Below are 17,997 nucleotides of genomic sequence, written 5' to 3' on the forward strand. Positions count from 1 at the left end.
TACCTATCCATCGTGAATGGTACCCCAGGACTCAGGGTGGTGTGAGGCCTACTTTCCTGGGAACAGGAAGGAGGGAGATGAAGAAGATTGTGGCAGAGCCCTGAGGTTGGGATTGTGTGTGGGTGTGTGTGTGTGTGGGGGGGGGGGTGTACGTGTTTTGGAGGGGATTGAGCTTCAAAAGAGCCATTTCATTTACTTTTGGCTGGGAATAAGTCAATAAATGGGAAATAGCTACTCAATTAGCAAGGACCCGCTCTGAAGGAAACGTGGCCAAATGCTAACAGCCTCTCAATCCACCTTCACGCGTATCTCCGGCCCTAGCCCTGGGGCAGTGTGAGAGCCTCCGGTCTGTGACCCCTGAGGTCCTTGGGTCTGACTTCACAAATCTATCCTCAAGGCAATGAAAGGAGAGTGTGGTTGCGGTATAGAGAAGAACACTGGAGCCCGAGGGGAGGGTCCAAGGCCAAAGGCAAGAGGGCTTGATTCCAGGACATCCTTAGTAGAGATGTGCCTTTTGAGGCTTACCAGAAAGATCTGCTGACTTTTCTTAGGTATAAACAAATTAGACACTCAGAGCTAGGAAAAGCCTAATGAAACTAATGATAATTAGAATATTTCTGGTGTGATGGCTTCATCAGTCTCTTTCTTTTCTTTTTTTAAAAATTATTTTTTAGAGAGTGAGAGGGATGGGAGGAGAGGGAGCACAAGTGATGGGCGGAGGAGCGGAGGGAGAAGCAGGCTCTCCACTGAGCAGGGAGCCAGACATGGGGCTCCATCCCAGGACCCTGGGATCATGACCTGAGCCGAAGGCAGACGCTCAACCGACTGAGCCACCCAGGCGCCCCGCATCAGTCTCTTTCAAAACACTTTGGGTTTGGTGAATTTGAAGTGAATTTTCCTTCAGTAAAACACACACACACACACACACACACACACACACACACACAGCACTTTGGGCTCTGTTTTAACTTGCCCCCTGTGCTTTTAAATGTACAGCCTTGGAAAGGTCTTTCTATTTCTAAAAGTGTAAAAGTATCGTTTAATATTACTCTCCCGAAAGAAGTCCAGATAATTGGTGCAGTGAAATAAGAGTTCTGCTCTTCAGAAAACAGGCTCAACCAGCATCATAATCCATGTTGGAATAATCTTATGTATACAGCCTTGTACTCCTCTCATCTCTCATGATTTTGGCTCTAGTTATCAATAACCTGATGTCCAGGTAAAAATACTTGGAACTTGGAAGTGGAAGAAATTTACCATTAAGGCCATGTTCGTTTTGGAGTCACATGTTTCGAAGTCAATACTTGCAGCATTTCCAATATGCCTTAGTTGTTGTAAGGAGTTTTTGACATAGATGCCATTTCTTAAATGTCAACAAAGAAATGCTATTCCGGCTGCAAGTGTTTTCCCCTCTCATCAACTCCATTAATTTTTCACCAAGTTCATTAACAATTGAAATTATTAAACTGAGCTCTACTGACATCTGCTGGACAAAACCTGTTTTTCATTGTTATCAACTCCTTACCATTGTTACCAACTCAGTAATGCTCGGGGGTTTTACTAAGATGGTTACTCTTAATTCAACCAACCAAGCAAAGCTGTACTCAACAAATAGAAAATAGAACTAAGCTAAACATAAGCTCATTAATCAGCATGTAATAAATCTAAGTAAAGGTTTCTAAGTCCATTTCTTTAGCTGGTCAAACCGTATTTCAGTTTTGCGTTTGCGCTACATTTTCAGAGCACTCTGTGTATGCTGTACATTGCGTATACGCAGTGGCTCCAGAACTTAGATAGGGCCCCTTCTTGCAAGAAGTGGAGGGTCTGGTGGGGAAAGACATATATCTAAACAGATTATTTCAGAAAATATTTTATCCACAGTGTCTCTTCTCTTAGCAGCAAGATGATTGCACTGTACCTATTGTTCCCAGAACATCTTCTTTGGCGGTAATAAACCAGAACGACATCATTTTGTCCGCTAGGAAATACATAGTGCCTTGGGCCTTAGGAATATTTCATGGGTCTACAAATATATGTGTGTGCGCTAAAATATAAGAACACAGCAAATCGAAAACTCTAAATTGTAAATTGAATGTCTATAGAACATGTAATGTTAACCTGTTTTAAAATTTAATGGTTCTCAAACTTGACTGTGATCAGAATTACTGGGGGCAGATGGCTGAGTCCCATCACAAGAGGTCATAACTTAGTAGGTCTTGGTTGGGCTCTTAGAATGTGCATTTCCAACAAGTTTTGGGTAATGCTACTTAATGTTGCCGGTCTGGAGACTGCATTTTGAGAACCAAAAATCTGAGAATGTTAATTCACTTTTTGGCTGAAGCAGCCAGGTAACACCATTAACTGAATTAAGATATTCAGGGGCAATTCGAAGGAGTGAGAAGTAGAAAAGTGGATAAATTGGCCTTTTCAAGGAAACAGGAAAAGGCCATCAAAGCCAGACCTACAGAGAGTCCTTTTAGTATATTTCAATAGAATGTGAATGCGACTCAACTTTACCTGGGCAGGTGAGAACTTGTAAAAGATAAACATTCTCTGTAATAAGTGGTAGTATATGCACTGGTAATGTGAATTACCTAAACTTGGATCGGTTCCTAGTACAGAACACCCAGGAGACACCGAGAAAGCTTAATATAAGAATAGGAGTATATGACCATACTCACTTGTATCAACCTTTCAGTTTAGGAGTTGAGAACTAACATGTATTTTCTATTTTTTTGAAATTTTTTTATTTTTTAAAGATTTTTATTTATTTGTCAGAGAGAGAGAGAGAGAGAGAGAGAGCGCAAGCACACAAGCAGAGGGAGAAGCAGGCTCCCCGCTGAGCAAGGAGCCCCATGTGGGATTCGATCCCAAGGACCCACTGGGATCACGACCTGAGCCAAAGGCAGACGCCCAACCAACGGAGCCACCCAGGGGTCCCGTATTTTCTATTTCTAATGAAGTTTCCAAGCTTCCTGGATCAGCCCTGTTCTTTCGCTCTGAAGTGTCCCTTGATAAATGGCCCCTGAGGCACTATAGAGACGTACCATTTTATGGAATTCTCATTTAGGAAACATGGCAAATGACAGATGATGGCAAATAAAGGCAAACGACACCTCTAGCGTACATTTACTACTCAGAACATGCTCAGAAAAAAAAAAAAAAAGTGGAAAAAGGAATGTGAAGACCTGCTTTTGCATTTCAAACACCTTCCAAAAGTTGGCTGGCCAATTATGGCTCCTTGTAAGTTCTAAACAAAGGGCAGAGGGGTCTCATTTTCCTCATACAAACCTTGATGATTCCAGATGACTCAAATTAATTCTTTAGTATAGACGTCTTCCATATGATTCTATTACCAGAAGCCTACGACTCTTTGGATTGAAAAGACACCAAATCTTTGGCAATTTTCCCAATAAAATTATAGATACATATTTGTTCCAAGTCTGCTTCTTTCACCTGCTATGATAACCAGCACAGAAAACTAATCACCCCCAGACCTTATTGCCTGGACATTATGTGGAATTGTGTCACATCACAAATTAGACTCCAACCGTTCCAGCTCTTTGACGCTTCTGCTACTGGTGCTTATGCTCTTTGACTGACACACAGTAAGTCAGTTCTTTCAACTCTATGGCCAACTCCTGACCTTCCTTCCTTCTTTGCTGAGTCGGGATTCCATGCTGGACTACCCGGGTCCATTGTTCTCAAAGTAGCCTCTGTGGACAGCAGTACGGGTATGGTCTCAGAGCTTGTTAAAACTACAGAATCTCAGGCCCCATCAGATGGACATTTTGGAATCATTTTAAAAAGATCCCCAGGTAGTTTGTATGCATATGTGGTTAAAATGCCCTGACCTCAGTTTTTTTTTTTTTTTCCTAAAACGAGTTTCCTTGACTCTCCTATACTTCCGTCTCCTGCGCCCCCCCCCAATTGCTCAAGGAAAGCCAGTCCTGGTGAGGTTCCTTATCATGTTGAAAATTATTTTTTATATTGATCTCTAGGTTTCAACGTCTTTTGTGAGCAGGTATCATCTTATCTTCCTAATCCTAGCTAAACGCTGTACCTAGCATATGCTAGTAGCACAATTATTGTTCGGGTTGAAGTTCTTCAATTTAATTGCTGCATAGGTCATGAAACTAAGTACTAAGTTACTAATAACTAATAGCTGGTTGAAGAACTACCTTTTTGAACATTCTTGCATTTTAACTGGATTCCAGAGGGACATACGTGGATTTAACCTAAATCATTCATAATGCTGGTGCTGGGAGTTTTTGAGAAGTCAACCAACTGAGTCAAAGTAATTTTGGGGGCAAGTGACTTTGGCTCCTCAAATTTCCTTCCATCTCACCCATCATCAGGAACTCTTGAGTGTTTCTGGACGGGCTGAGTGGCTTTCAAAGTGTCTTCTTCCCTGCAGGATTATAAACCCCAGTATCTCCAAATAGCCAGACACATGGTTCACATGAAAGACCTGGGCATTCTTGAAATTTGTGGAACAAGAAAAAGTAGGTCGGGGATGAACAGGAATATTCGAATACATTGCCTTGTAACTGCTTGTCTCATCACTGGTCTTCCTCACCCGACTGAGTCGTCAGAGGAGGGGTCCCCATCCCATGCACAAAGAAAGCCCCTGCCAGGCAACTTGCGTGCAGACGGTGACATTTAGTCCAGTTGGGGGATAACACGGTTTTAAAGCATTGCTCATGGAATGTTTAAATGAAATGGCATGTTTCCAGTATAGCAACAGTGCTACCAGTTTGGATTAAACCAGGAAGGCGGTACCCATGTTAATCCCTCAGTGCTAAATCTCGAGAGATCGATATTAACCATCAACTTTCACAGTGAACCACATCAGTATTTTTGGGGTTACAGATGCCTTTCTTACTATCCCAGCTCCATCAGAGAAGAGAAATTAAGCAACTGTGGCACTATTTTATAAACGGATTTATCAAGAGTCCTGCCTTTCCCTGCATAATGACTAAGAGCCTCACAAATGCTTTCTCGAACACGTATTTGTAGAGGATAAAACATTAGCTGCAGATTTAATGTCACCATGGTTGTCATTTGCATGTGCCTGAGAAGTTAACGTAATGTCGAAATGTGAAATTAAACTGGGCGATTATGAGCAGTGGTCCTGCTAAGATCCATTTCTCTATTCTCATTATTTTACCTCTTGGTTTATTGTGTTTGCTGCTTTCTCCCATTACTCACAAAATTGTCAAATAAGTCCCCGAGGATGCACAAGCACAGGGCTTCTGGAAAATTGTGTTTCGATAGTTTACATAATGGGACCAATGAAGCCAATATGTTCTCCATTGTAAAAAAGCCAATGTTCTCTTGCTTTGTTAATTGACCCTCAGCTTTAGAAGGAAAAGGGCGAGTGTGGATGGGAAACAGAATAAGAGAGCAAATTATCAGGGGACTGACTTGTAGGTTTTTCTGTTTCAGTGATGCTTACAGAGAATACATGAAACTTTTAATGACACAGAGTCCACAGTGGGAATGATCGAGGGAAAAATAAATGACACAAAAAAAATTCTTATTCTAGTCAGAGAGTATAAGGAGGAGGGAGGCCAAGTTCTTTTCTAATTCAGAGTTAGGAAAAAATAAATCAAACTACTGTGGGAAAGTCGCAGGGGACAAATTAGTTCTTCAAGTTTTGTTTGTTCATGAGCTCACAACTGTGGTGCAATTTAATGTGCTTGTCATTGTTTTCCTTCCATTCGGAGGATGAGCCAGGGAGCGTAGAGCGGAGAACGGCGCTGGCTGGCCTTCTGCACTGCAAGGTAATCTTGTGGCGAGTTAGTGCGAATGCTCCAGGCATCACTTTGGAGTCTCTGGGAGGCCTCGGTGAGGCACTGTCCTCTCCATGCCTCATTGCCCGCATCTAAAGATGTGATTATCACCATCTATACATTCATTCGTTCAAAGGAATGAAATAAACCCAACTGTGCATTTATCCTTACTATCATGAGTCATTCAAACACTAGACTAGGGGTATGAAGGGCATTTTAATCATATGTACCAGAGGACAAAATCTAATTCAGCGATGAAAACAAGTATTTTATAATTTGGCAAATCTCTGTTGTGCTAAGTGACACCACACAGCTTGTGGCATGGGCATAAGTCCTGCCAGGTGATTCAGCAGAACTCCTGTCCAACCTCTGAATATACATTTTATAATTATGCCTCATTTAATCTTGTCCTCTATTCAAAGTTCCTTTCAGAAGTGGTCAGCAGGGAAATCAATTTCTAGAGCTAGGTCTTTAGTCATTAACCACAGGGTGGATTCTCATATGTATGAGATGGTTAACTCACTTGTTTGGATCCTACTAGACTCCTCCTAATTCCATCATAATCAGATTTAAAAATATTTCCCTCTAAATCCATTTTCAGAAAGTACCGCAGATCTTGTTTGACAAAGACAATGAAGAAAAAGTCAGGAACAAACCCTAGGGAATGAGTGTATAGAGAAAAAGCCTCCCTTTACCATATAAGGAAAATATATATTTTTTAAAGATTTTATTTATTTATTTGAGAGAGAGAGAGAATGAGAGATAGAAAGCACGAGAGGGAAGAGGGTCAGAGGGAGAAGCAGACTCCCCGCCGAGCAGGAAGCCTGATGTGGGACTCGATCCCGGGACTCCAGGATCATGACCTGAGCCGAAGGCAGTTGCTTAAGCAACTGAGCCACCCAGGCGCCCCAGGAAAATATTTCTTAAGTTTAAACCAAAGCAAACAGAAAGCACCTGACACATAGAGTCCTAATAAAATTTTATTGAGAACCATTAAGTGAAATCCTTTACAGAACACAGAAATACTTATGAACCCAACCCTTCCCAGTAAATGGCAATATAATGTTGGGGCGAATATCCCTGAATATCCCAAACACTCTGTTTTACACCTCCAGGAGAGAAAGTTCTACAACTCAGCAATAGGCAAATAGGATGCTCCGACCTATTTAGGGAAAGCAGAAGTGGAATCAGAAATCAGTATGAGTAATAAAGGACTGCAGATGAGTTCCAGCAGCCAAAGAAGTAGATGAGTAAATGTTCACTCTTCACATTCTGTATTTTAGATCAGCCAGCAGAATGCAGAGCACTGGAAGATCAGACACAAATGAACCCAGGGACGTAGGAGCAGAGTATGTCTCTCAATTCAGTTATGTAGGGAAGTGGAAATGAGAAGCAAAGTGGTCTTGGATCCACTTACCTCAAACTCTTCCTACCACGAAGGCTTTGATGCCAAATAATCAGAACTGACATCAAAGATGAAAAGGAGACCAGTGACTCTAAGGATGAAAGACCAAAGCCCAGTGGGCTAGACGGAAGTGGCTGTAATAACGTTCCCATGTTTTCCATGGCGAAGAGTTAGCTTCTGTAATGTCTCCTCACTATGGGGACAGAAACACATGACAGGCTAGATGAACGCTTCTCAGGAAGCTTTTAAGATTCTACTCCCAAGTCTCGGCATGGGGAGAGAAGAGATACTGTGGAGTTTTTTGGGAAGCAACTTTTGCGAAGTTTTGTTTTTTATAATAAAAAAAAAAGATGAAAATATCTGAGGGAAAGGATGTAACAGAAATAGAACTGCAATGATGCCTCTTCCTTTTAAAACTAAGAAAGCTGGTATAAAAGCTTCTCCGTTTCCACAATGGTATTAGGGCATTGGTCTTACTTTTATAGCTTTTGCTTGATTTTAAAATCCTATCAAATTTTCTTACCTCTTAACCATAAAGAAAACCAACAATGGCAGGAACAGAAAATCCTGCCAGTTTCGTAAGTCCTAAAAAGCTAAAGAAAAAAATGAGACCTGAATTGTGTTTGTATTGATAAATTTGTTAATGGATGGATGGCAGTAGTTAAATTGCAATCTAAATATATTTTTAAAAAAATATCCTATTTATTTACCTGACAGAGAGATAGAAAGAGAGCACAAGTAGGCAGAGCGTGAGGCAGAGGCAGAGGGAGAAGCAGGCTCCCCGCTGAGCAGGGAGCCCAGTGCGGGGCTCGATTCCAGGACCCTGGGATCATGACCTGGGCCAAAGGCAAATGCTTAACGACTGAGCCACCCAGGCGCCCCTAATTGCAATCTAAATATTAACAAGAATCCTATTCAAAATGTTCTTCTCCCTGCCTTGAAGTCTTCCTGGGGTTAAATTAATCAAGATGTTTGGAGATGTACCACGATTAAGTTTCCTCTGGCTAAGAGAAAGTGTGTTTTGCTCTCTTTCCCTTGGTTAGTAATTATAGTAGCTAAAAGTGCAGGCACAGTCTAGTAAGACATTTAACTAAACTAAGTGGGTTTTATTCTTTCAAGTTGGACACCCAGCCCCAGGCAAATTAGCTTTACTATAAATGCCACCGCAGCTCATGGGAACGGCCTGGGAGAAAGGCACAGCTCACCCGCAGCACTTAGACATCTGAGAGGCACAAGGTTTGCCCAACTGGCACGAGTCACAGAGGAATAAGCCAATCCTAGGAACTGAGCAGTGGGCTGTTTTTTTAGATCCTTCTGTCGGTAGCCTTTCAAGGGTCTGATAATTTCCAATAACATAAGCTGTTTTGGTGCCGAATGTGAAATAATAGGGGACTACTATCCACAGGAACCAACATATACCCAGTGGGATTTGGTTCAAAGTTAAAATAAAAATAGCATGCTTTTGTGACTGAGAAAGCCATGAAATAGGCACACTTAAAATTCTTAGACCCTGTTTTGTAAAGCTGCAAAATGTTCTAAAATCAGTCGAAACATACAGAAAGGATGAAACCAGCCTGGGAAAGGCAGTGAAGGAAGGACGGGGAGGGGAAGCTGATGAGTCGGAACATTTATACAGAATGTGAAGCACCAGGGATCCTTCATCTACCATATAAATATAGGATCCTGATCCCGAGGGCTCAGAAATTGAGGAATTTAAGTTAAGCCTAGGATATGCAAAGAGATAGGATCTATTTGTTCTAAACATTTTCACTGGCTAATACCTCCTAAATAAATAGCATTTCTGTGGAAAGCTTAGTGTTTTTGTTCAAGTTATTGGCTACATAGCCCTCCTCCCCCCTTTTAAAGAGATGTAGAGTACTGTACTATTTAGTAAAAACACAAACATCCGGATGGATTGAAAGGAAGGAAAATATCTTATGGCTTGTACCAAAGAATGAGCACTAAAGTACAGTCACTGCCAAGGAAGTAAAACACAAGTCAAAGTTCAGAAGGTCGGTGGACAGGATGGACTCAAATCCGAAGTCACAACACATTCATATACAGAAAACTCGTCTCCTGATCTTATACTAATTCCAAAGAACAAACAAATTTAAATAAATCGTTCAAAAATGCACTCGCTTATTTTAGAAGAAACAATATTTGTTAGCTTATCTTGAAACTGACCTTCACATCAGAATTTTCAAAACCACCATTGCATTTTAGAACTTTCTGATAAAAATGCTGGCTTATAGAGCCCGGATGCTTTACTACTAAGAGGAAGCAAACCTGAAAGTATCTTTATCTCTAGTTAAACCAGCACTGTGAATTTGAAAAGCGGTATTTCGGTCCTTAAACCAAGGCTGCAACTTGTGCAACTTTTGTCTCAGAAGCATATGGTTAATATTTTTGTCCCCCTTCACAATCAACCACCTAAAGATTTTCAATTAGCAATAATCGCGCCTCGGATAAACCTCATTGGCTACGATACTGCCACTGCGCAAAGCTCAACCACCTAAAGAAAAACAGTCATAAAACTGTCTGCCCTATTGGAGGAAAAATACTATAAAGGTGGAGGGCAATATCCACCAATAACCATGTATTTATCTACTTTTAGTCCCTTTCAACATTTTTAGAACAGCAACAGATAGTTATATATTCATAAGCTTAAGTAAGAGATTTCCTCCAAGTTCTGAAAAATATATATACCTATGCCCTCAAAACACTGTACATATCACTCATCCTACCTTTAGGAAGAAATTGAGGTTAAAGTTAAAAGATTTCCTTGGATACTTTTAAATAAAAGTAAATGATAAACAAAAGGAACCAAAGACAAGTTCTGAAAAACAACAACAACTCAACTCAATGGAGTACACAGTTTGACTCTACGTTTCCTTGAAAAGCAATGAAAGCACTTAGTCCAGGTCTGATATACAGAAAGGGTCATGCAGCACATTGCAGGGGGTAGGCTTTCCTTTTATAGTTCAAACGCAGGGAACTTGGCTTTTGTGGGCACTAGGAGGTCAGCCAGGAAATAGATTGTGCCAGCCATTCCTGAAGGAAGAAAAAGAGGCAGAAGTTATTACGCCAAATGACTCCGTTTTATACAGTGGCTTCGTTCTGTAGCATCAACAACATCATGATACAAATGGCAAGGGCTTCCATGCAAGGGGCGTCTGCCCGTATTTATCCATGTTGCCGGTCCACACTAGAGGAGATCACTAGTGAGGTGCTCAGTCTCTTCATCTGGGCGGAAGACAGGAAGGAGGGTTGAACCTGAGAAGTTCAAGGCACAGCCCTGCCATTTATCACATGTCAGCTCCTTCACATGGCACCACGGGCCACTTACCTGAGGTCCTCATTTGTGAGATGGGGATCATGACGCGTGTATGTTTTCGCTGAGACGATTTATGATGGCATCTGCAAAATGCCAAGCGTGTGCTTGGCTCCATAGGTAGTGGTCACCAGTAGGACTCCTACGATTAGGTCTGAGAGAGTCCATGTACTACCTGATTTTTAATACTGAGTTTTCATAGTAGGAAGTAAGGAGAAGTAGTTCAAGAAATGACTATAAAATTAATTTCTTGATAAAGCTCAAATTCAAATACACTGATTACCAAGCAGAGAAGTAGATGCTGACGTTACAAGGCAACATGTGGAGTAAATAGTAAACATGTGGAAAATACCTTCGAAGAGGGAGAAGGGGGTGTCCGGCGTTCTGCAACCGTGTTCTCCGTAATCTAAGCACCACTCAGCAAACTGAAAGTGAGACCAAGGTAAATTACTGTAGCGACTTCTTCCAGAGACCCTCAAAAGTGGATAGAAATTATCCCTAAGAATTACTCTGAAAAGTCAAAAACTATCTTCAAGGCAGAAAAAAGGGGTTGATATAGAGAAACAGATGGTCTGAAAGAGAGGATGAAGCACGGGAGGGAGGAAGTTTATGAGCTGTCTGAGCCACTGTCTCCCCGGTTATCAAAGCAGAATTTCTTTCTTTTGTCCCGCCCATAAATGCTGTTGAGTAGAACTATGTCCTTATACAAGAAGGTAAATTTAATTGAATGGTTTTTGAAGGCTTTTCTTACGTAACTGGATTTGTTCCACACACTCATGGTTCAAAAGATAAATGAATCAAATCAGATTGAACTAGAGCCCTTTCTCCAGTCTCCCAGGGGGAAGGTGTTTTCCTTCCGACAGCTGTGATGCCTACCTTACAGGCCCTGTACAGGTACTTCTTGTCCTGCGTGAGGTTATAGAGCGTGAGGAAGGCATAGGCATTCCCCGCAGTGCCGTGGCACAACCCGTACCCCTTCCTCAGCAGTCCATACTGCCAGATCACATCGGCACACTGGTAGGCGTCGCTGAGGTACTGTTCCTCTCGGAACACCTGCAGAGCCAAGGGCAAGTCTTATTACAAGAGATGTAAAAGAAACTTCTACTGACATTCCTTCCTGATGGGAAAGGAGGGGAGAGGGCAGAAGGGAGGTGAGATGGAGGTGGCTTGGCAAGAAAGGGTCAGGGATTTAGAGCCAGGGAGAAGGGTCGTGTCGATGGGGACGAATTACAGAAGTTTACTAGCTTTGCTTTTTTTGCTTTTAAATAACTGCCCACGACCTTGCCTGTGTGCCATCTACATTTTATGTGCACTCTGCTTACGGACGCAGGTGTTACTGGAGAAGCAGCATTATTTTACTTGTGACTTGCTGTTGGCAGTAGTCACTTTCCCAAGGACCACACGCTATCTTCTTTGGTTAACAATAATGCCCTTCACTATTAGGACATTTCTTCACATACTGGAGAAGAAACTGTTTAGAAAATTGATTACAAAAATGGATTTGATTATAGAACACTATACTTTGTCAGAAAAATAGAGATACACCCCTAAAATCTTCTATATATTGATCAAAGACTCAAGAAATATTCTGAGTAGACATTTCTAATATTTCACTGCAAACTAAGTGTTCTTAAAAGTAGTATAAGGCAGTTTAAAAGTTTTTCCATTATATCCAACTTTCTGCAAGTAAAATTTGACATACTAAAAGCTTATTTAGAATATGAGATGCCAATGCTTATTTACATATAGTCCATAGATTTATAATTTGTAGATTTGGCACCAATGGACACAGATATCTTGGTTTACTTCTATTTTTTTTCTCTTTCAAATAAAACCCCTTTCTTCTCTATGGCTCTGCCATAGCATGCTTTTTAGAAATGGTATCCGCATTTCTTTTATTAGAGTAAAATAAAGAAAATATAAAAATTACAATTTTAATCATTTGAAGTGTATAATTCAGTGGCATTCGTTACCTTCACAAAGTTGTATAATCATTACCACTATTTCCAAATCATTTTCATCACCCCAAACAAGGTCTGTACCCATTAAGTGATAATGCACTCCCACCCCAGCACTACTCCCTGGTACTTCTATTCTACTTTCTTTCTGTATGAATTTGCCTACTCTACATACCTCATACTAACCATCACACCATACAAATGGAATCATACGTGATTTGTCCTTTAGCATCTGGCTTATTTCACTTAGCATAATATTTCCAAGGTTCATGCATGTTGCAGTATGGATCAGAAGTTCATTCTTTCATATGGCTCAATAATATTCCATTGTATATATGTATACATACACACAGCATTTTGGGTGTATGTCTATCCATCCATTCATCTGAGGACGGACACTTGAACTGTTTCCACCTTTTGGCTATTGTGAATAATGCTGTTGTGGAACATTTGTGTACAAGAATCTATATGAATCCTTGTGTTTAATCTTTTGGGTGTATATACCTAGGAGTTGAATTACTGAGTGATATATTAATTCTATGTTTAATTTTTTCAGGAACTACCAAACTCTCTTCTATGGCAGCCACACCATTTTACAATCCTACCAGCAATGCACAAGAAAGATTCTATTTCTTTTTTTTAAGATGTATTTATTTATTTGAGAGAGAGAAAAAGAGTGAGAGAGGAAGTGTGGTGGGGAGGAGTAGAAGGAGAGGAAGAGAGAAACTTAAGCAGACTCTGCACCGAGTGTGGAGTCCGGTGTGGGGCTCTTAAATCATCTGAGATCATGACCTGAGCTGAAACCAAGAGCTGGACACGTAACCAACTGTACCACCCAGGTGCCCCTATACAGTGTTTTTTTTTTTTTCTTTTTTCTTTTTTTTGGGGGGGGGTGTAGAATCTTAAGCAGGCTCCATCTCACAACCCTGAGATCATGACCTGAGCCGAAATCAAGTCAGACCCTTAACCAACTTAACACCCACGTGTCCAAGAAAGATTCTATTTTTAACTGAATTTCTGGGATACTTCTCTTGGCTCTGCCACTGAGGCTATAATCTTGGCTATTCTACCTGTCAGTGAAACAGTCTCCTGACCGATGAAATAGTCTCTGCTCTGATATAGATGGATACTGTGAGAATGAATTATAATCCATGTAGCAAAGTGATTGTACATCCAATAGTAATTTCTCTACTGCTTCTTCAAAGATTATGCATAAAAACAATTGTAAGTTATGGAGTTTTAGGTTACATTTTCCAAATTATTTTGAAAATGAGAAAATTCACAGTACCTTATAGGCCTGGATGAGCATGTAGATCACTCCAGGTGCACCGTGACACCAATGGACTAGAAGATCTCGATTATCATCCACACATGGAGGATAATTGCCAGAAGGAAATTTCAGCTGGCAGACATAATCTACACTGGGCTTGACCAAACTTTGTAACTTCACATGGTTCACTTGAAGGCTGGGCTAAAAATGAGAAAGGGAATTATTAGTTCTGCTAAAGCAAACAGATCTTCCTAAGCATTGGGGATAAGTTTTGTGTGTGTTTTAAAGGGAAGGAGACAGAGATAGAGGGGGTGGGAGAGACAGAGGGAGAGAGAGAATTAATCCTAAGCAGACTCCAACCCAGCGTGGAGCCTGACGCAGGGCTTGATTCATGACATGACCCTGAGATCATGACCTGAGCTAAAATCAAGAATCAGATGCTTAACCAACTAAGCCACCCAGGTGCCCCGGGGATTAGTTTTAAGCCAGAAATGAAACATGACCAAAAGGAACTAGAAGTCACTGGCGGTTTGGATTCCATCCCAATTTTTTTTAACCTACTCGAACATACTAAAATCAGGCTATCTCTTAACTCTTGGGACTTTATGTACATACTTTTTTTCAATATTTATCATTGTATACATACGTATAAATAATTTTCCTAAGTCAAGGCATGAACACAAGAGATGTTTCTTAAGGTTTTAATACCTTAGGCATACTTTATTTAATTTTTATTGTCAGGAGGCTCCACACCCAGCATGGAGCCCAATGCAGGACTTGACCTCACGATCAAGAACGGAGCTAAGATCAAGAGTTGGACGCTTAACCAACTGAGCCACCCAGATGGCCCAATACCTTATTCATACTTTAAAGGCCACAAAGAGATGCATTAGACAATGTGAGTGCAACTTTCATTTTTACATTTAGAGAAGTGGTAGATGTTTCCAAAAAAAGAGGAAGCTAACAAGTCAGGAGACCTGGAATCTAGATCCCAAACTGCTGTGTGACTCTAGATTAAGCCTTCTGCAGAGGATTTGGGACTGACATTTATGCAGTATTATTTTGATACAATGATGTACAGATTTATAGGATGCACTAACAGAGGGCATTTGAGCAACTTTTTTTTTTTTAAAGAATTTGGCCTTCTTTTTTTAAAGATTTATTTATTTATTTTAGAGAGAGAGAGATAACGAGAGCAAGTACTGGGGGAGGGGTAGAGGGAGAGGGAGAGAGAATCTCAAGCAGACTCCCCGCTGAGCACAGAGCCCAACATGAGATCATGATCTGAGTCGAAAGCAAGAGTCTGGACACTCAACCAACTGAGCCACCCAGGCACCCTGAGCCTCCATTTTTGATATAATGGTTTAGTTTCTCCTTTTGGTCCTGTTCTTAATTCAATGCACTACCGACTTCTTCAAATAACAAATTCAAAGTGTTGTTGTTGTCAGGTGGAGGCTGGGCATGTGGGTAAGGAGATAGCCCGTGTTGTGATGCACAGGTACTGAATGTGCACTAAGTTCTTGAGGGCATATATAGATTTCACTCTACCCAGAGAATATTGTTCCAGCTCAGTTTAAAATGCTAGAGTAGAAGGAGTGGATTTTCCTCAAATTTGCAGGAATTATCCAAAATGGGCTACAAATAATATTTTGTTTTATGTTTATGATATTATGATAAAACATAATATTATGTTTTATGTTTAATATTTTTATTTATGTTTATGATACATAAGTACCTACTGGAATAGACTTTCAGTATTAAAAGTTAAATCATTTCGGGGCACCTGGGTGGCTCAATCGTTAAGTGTCTGCCTTCAGCTCAGGTCATGATCCCAGGGTCCTGGGATCGAGCCCCATATCAGGCTCCCTGCTCCACAGGAAGCCTGCTTCTCCCTCTCCTACTCCCCCTGCTTGTGTTCCCTCTCTCGCTGTGTCTCTCTCTGTCAAATAAATAAATAAAATCTTAAGTAAATAAATAAAAGTTAAATCGTTTCAAATAGACAATAATCTGCCAATGGAAAACTCCGAACGTAGGTTTCCAGATTTCTCACTGCCACCAAAAGGAGGCAGCTGGAAGTAAGATGACTCTAACTCACCCCAAAACTGTACAATACATGAATTCTCCTTCTTGAAAACTTAAGGATATATATTTACTTCTGGAAATACAGAGCCATGGAGGTTGATGCCAGAAAAATAAAGGAGTCTAAGTCTGAACCGTCAAAATCCCTCATTATAAAACTCCTAATTGAGAAGGGCAGAACAAATACAAAAGTTGGTCTCTTACTGCCACTATAACACTCAAAGTGTGACTTTGCATTCACAAGCAATAATAACCTTGAGTTTTTCAGCTTCGTTGTCATTGTTTAGTTATAGGGAGACGGAAGGTCTGACATTGATTTTGCATTATTGCAGCCAGCTACTCAACCAGCTAATGTATGTATATCTGAGCACTCATGTTGAACATATTAATGAAACACTTTTCTTTATGCTGCGTTGTACTTTGGGAAGGTGAGGGGGGCACCTCTGCTGTCATTAAAAATCAATTTTCTTTTGCTATGAATTCTTATTCACAAGTGCCAATTTCTCTTTAAAGAGAGCTAAATAAGCCCCCAGAAATGACGCTCTCATGAGAAGTCCTCTTCTGACCTCCCCTTCCAGGTTATGCTTGCTGCAGTAAATCCTACTTCTCCTTAGTCTATTTGACTTTGGCTGATGTCTCCCAATAGTATTAGATCCAAAGAACGGCTGGGCATAGCGCATTCAGCTATTTTTTCAGGTAAGTTACACAAAATCCATTGAAAAGGTTCTGTGGCTTTGCTCTCCAAGTGAGCCGTAGGCAACATATGCTCATTTGTTTTCTATTGATTTTGTTCTTACTTCTGGAATTTATTTCAGTGGGTGGTGTCTAATACTATGCAAAAATATTAATTCAAGGCATTTGCTGAAAGAGCAGAGCAGAGCAGAAAGCACTTCATATAGAAGTATAGGTCAAAACACTTCAGTCTGCAAAGCGGCACGAAGCAGGCAAGTACGGGTCACCTACAAATCAGACAGCATCCCACGGCACAGCGCCTTCTATGTTTATACACTGTAAAATGCACTCTGGCAAACATTGTCCTTGTTTGTCGAGGCCAGGAAATGGCAAGGAGAGTGAGGCAGTTGGTCGACAGAATGAAAAGCCAGAGGGGGAGCCTCGGTCTTCTCGCCCTGGCCTGGGCAGTCAGCAAGCGCATTTCTCGGTTCCACCACCTTCACCTCTTACCTGCATCAGGTAGTAATAAATTCCTGCCAGGCCATGAGCAGCCCCCACATAATATTCTTGGTACCATTCATACATCAGTGGAGTCTTTGCTGTGAAGTTTCTCTTTCTGGCGAGGGTCTCTCCAGAGGTCAAGACTGTTTCACAAATCTACAGGGAGAAAACCGATCAAAATAATGAGAGAATCAAAATAAGAATCTTCCCATAAGGAACTTTTTGCTAAGAGGTATGGAGAACACGGTGAGTCAGACAGGGTCTTCTGGCCACGGACGGGCACAGTTTAATTCCACGCTCAGGAAGCAGGGGTGACTGTATTCTGCCTAAAAGAGGGAGGTATGGAAATTCTAAACTCTTCACTAGAGCTTATGCGAATTCACGTGACAGAGGAAAGCATGAGTTCTTCAGGCACGAAAGGAGACATCTGCACCCGGGAGGTGAAATCTGGCCCTCATCTTCCGAAAGGCCGTGACACTCTCAAACGGAGCAGGCTGGACGTCTAGCTCCCAGTCGCTCTCTAAGTGTTTCCAATGCACTCAGCGTGATGCTGTCAGCTCTCTGACCCCACCTGACCTTTAGAGGCCAACACACACCTTCCTTCTACCCGGGGTATGCTAATTGGAGAAACAAAACCAAGAGTTCAGGCAGTTAACAACTGGGATCCTAACAGGACTCCAAAAAGCACACAAATGTGGTACCTGCTGAATATGGTTTTGAGCAATCTTTTCCACTCCGAAGTTCTTATTCACAAAGAGAAGAGCATGGATGTAGCCCATTCGTCCATAGAGCATTTCATTTGGAGCATGGAGGTCAATCTTGTTTAGGTGAATTAGCCTGGCAATAAAAATACATGCCTAAGATAACTTGGAAGGGATCGGGTAGTGGTAGATACTTAAAAATGGTACACTTAAAACACACACACACACACACACACACACAAATATATATTTAGGGATTATACATTAAATTACTATTATAGTTAT

At 41.1% G+C, this 17,997-nt stretch overlaps 1 protein-coding gene and 1 pseudogene across 3 annotated transcripts in view; both read right to left on the minus strand.

Annotated features, from left to right (window-relative positions):
* Positions 1 to 6,762: 6,762 nt before the first annotated feature.
* LANCL1 (LanC like 1) overlaps positions 6,763 to 17,997 on the minus strand; it is a 41,770-nt gene continuing 30,535 nt past the window's right edge. For all 3 annotated transcript variants that reach the window (XM_027589715.2, XM_027589717.2, XM_027589716.2), the window contains exons 5-10: positions 17,713 to 17,848; positions 17,021 to 17,167; positions 13,778 to 13,960; positions 11,408 to 11,584; positions 10,884 to 10,956; positions 6,763 to 10,251 (exon numbers count right to left, since the gene is read on the minus strand). In XM_027589715.2, coding sequence (XP_027445516.1) covers positions 10,175 to 10,251; positions 10,884 to 10,956; positions 11,408 to 11,584; positions 13,778 to 13,960; positions 17,021 to 17,167; positions 17,713 to 17,848 — 793 coding nt within the window. In that variant the 3' untranslated portion in view covers positions 6,763 to 10,174. The remainder of the gene's footprint in view (positions 10,252 to 10,883; positions 10,957 to 11,407; positions 11,585 to 13,777; positions 13,961 to 17,020; positions 17,168 to 17,712; positions 17,849 to 17,997) is intronic.
* On the minus strand, positions 9,619 to 9,705 carry LOC113921057 (annotated as a pseudogene).

This window comes from Zalophus californianus, chromosome 3 (assembly GCF_009762305.2).
Source record: "Zalophus californianus isolate mZalCal1 chromosome 3, mZalCal1.pri.v2, whole genome shotgun sequence".
Lineage (NCBI taxonomy): Eukaryota > Metazoa > Chordata > Mammalia > Carnivora > Otariidae > Zalophus > Zalophus californianus.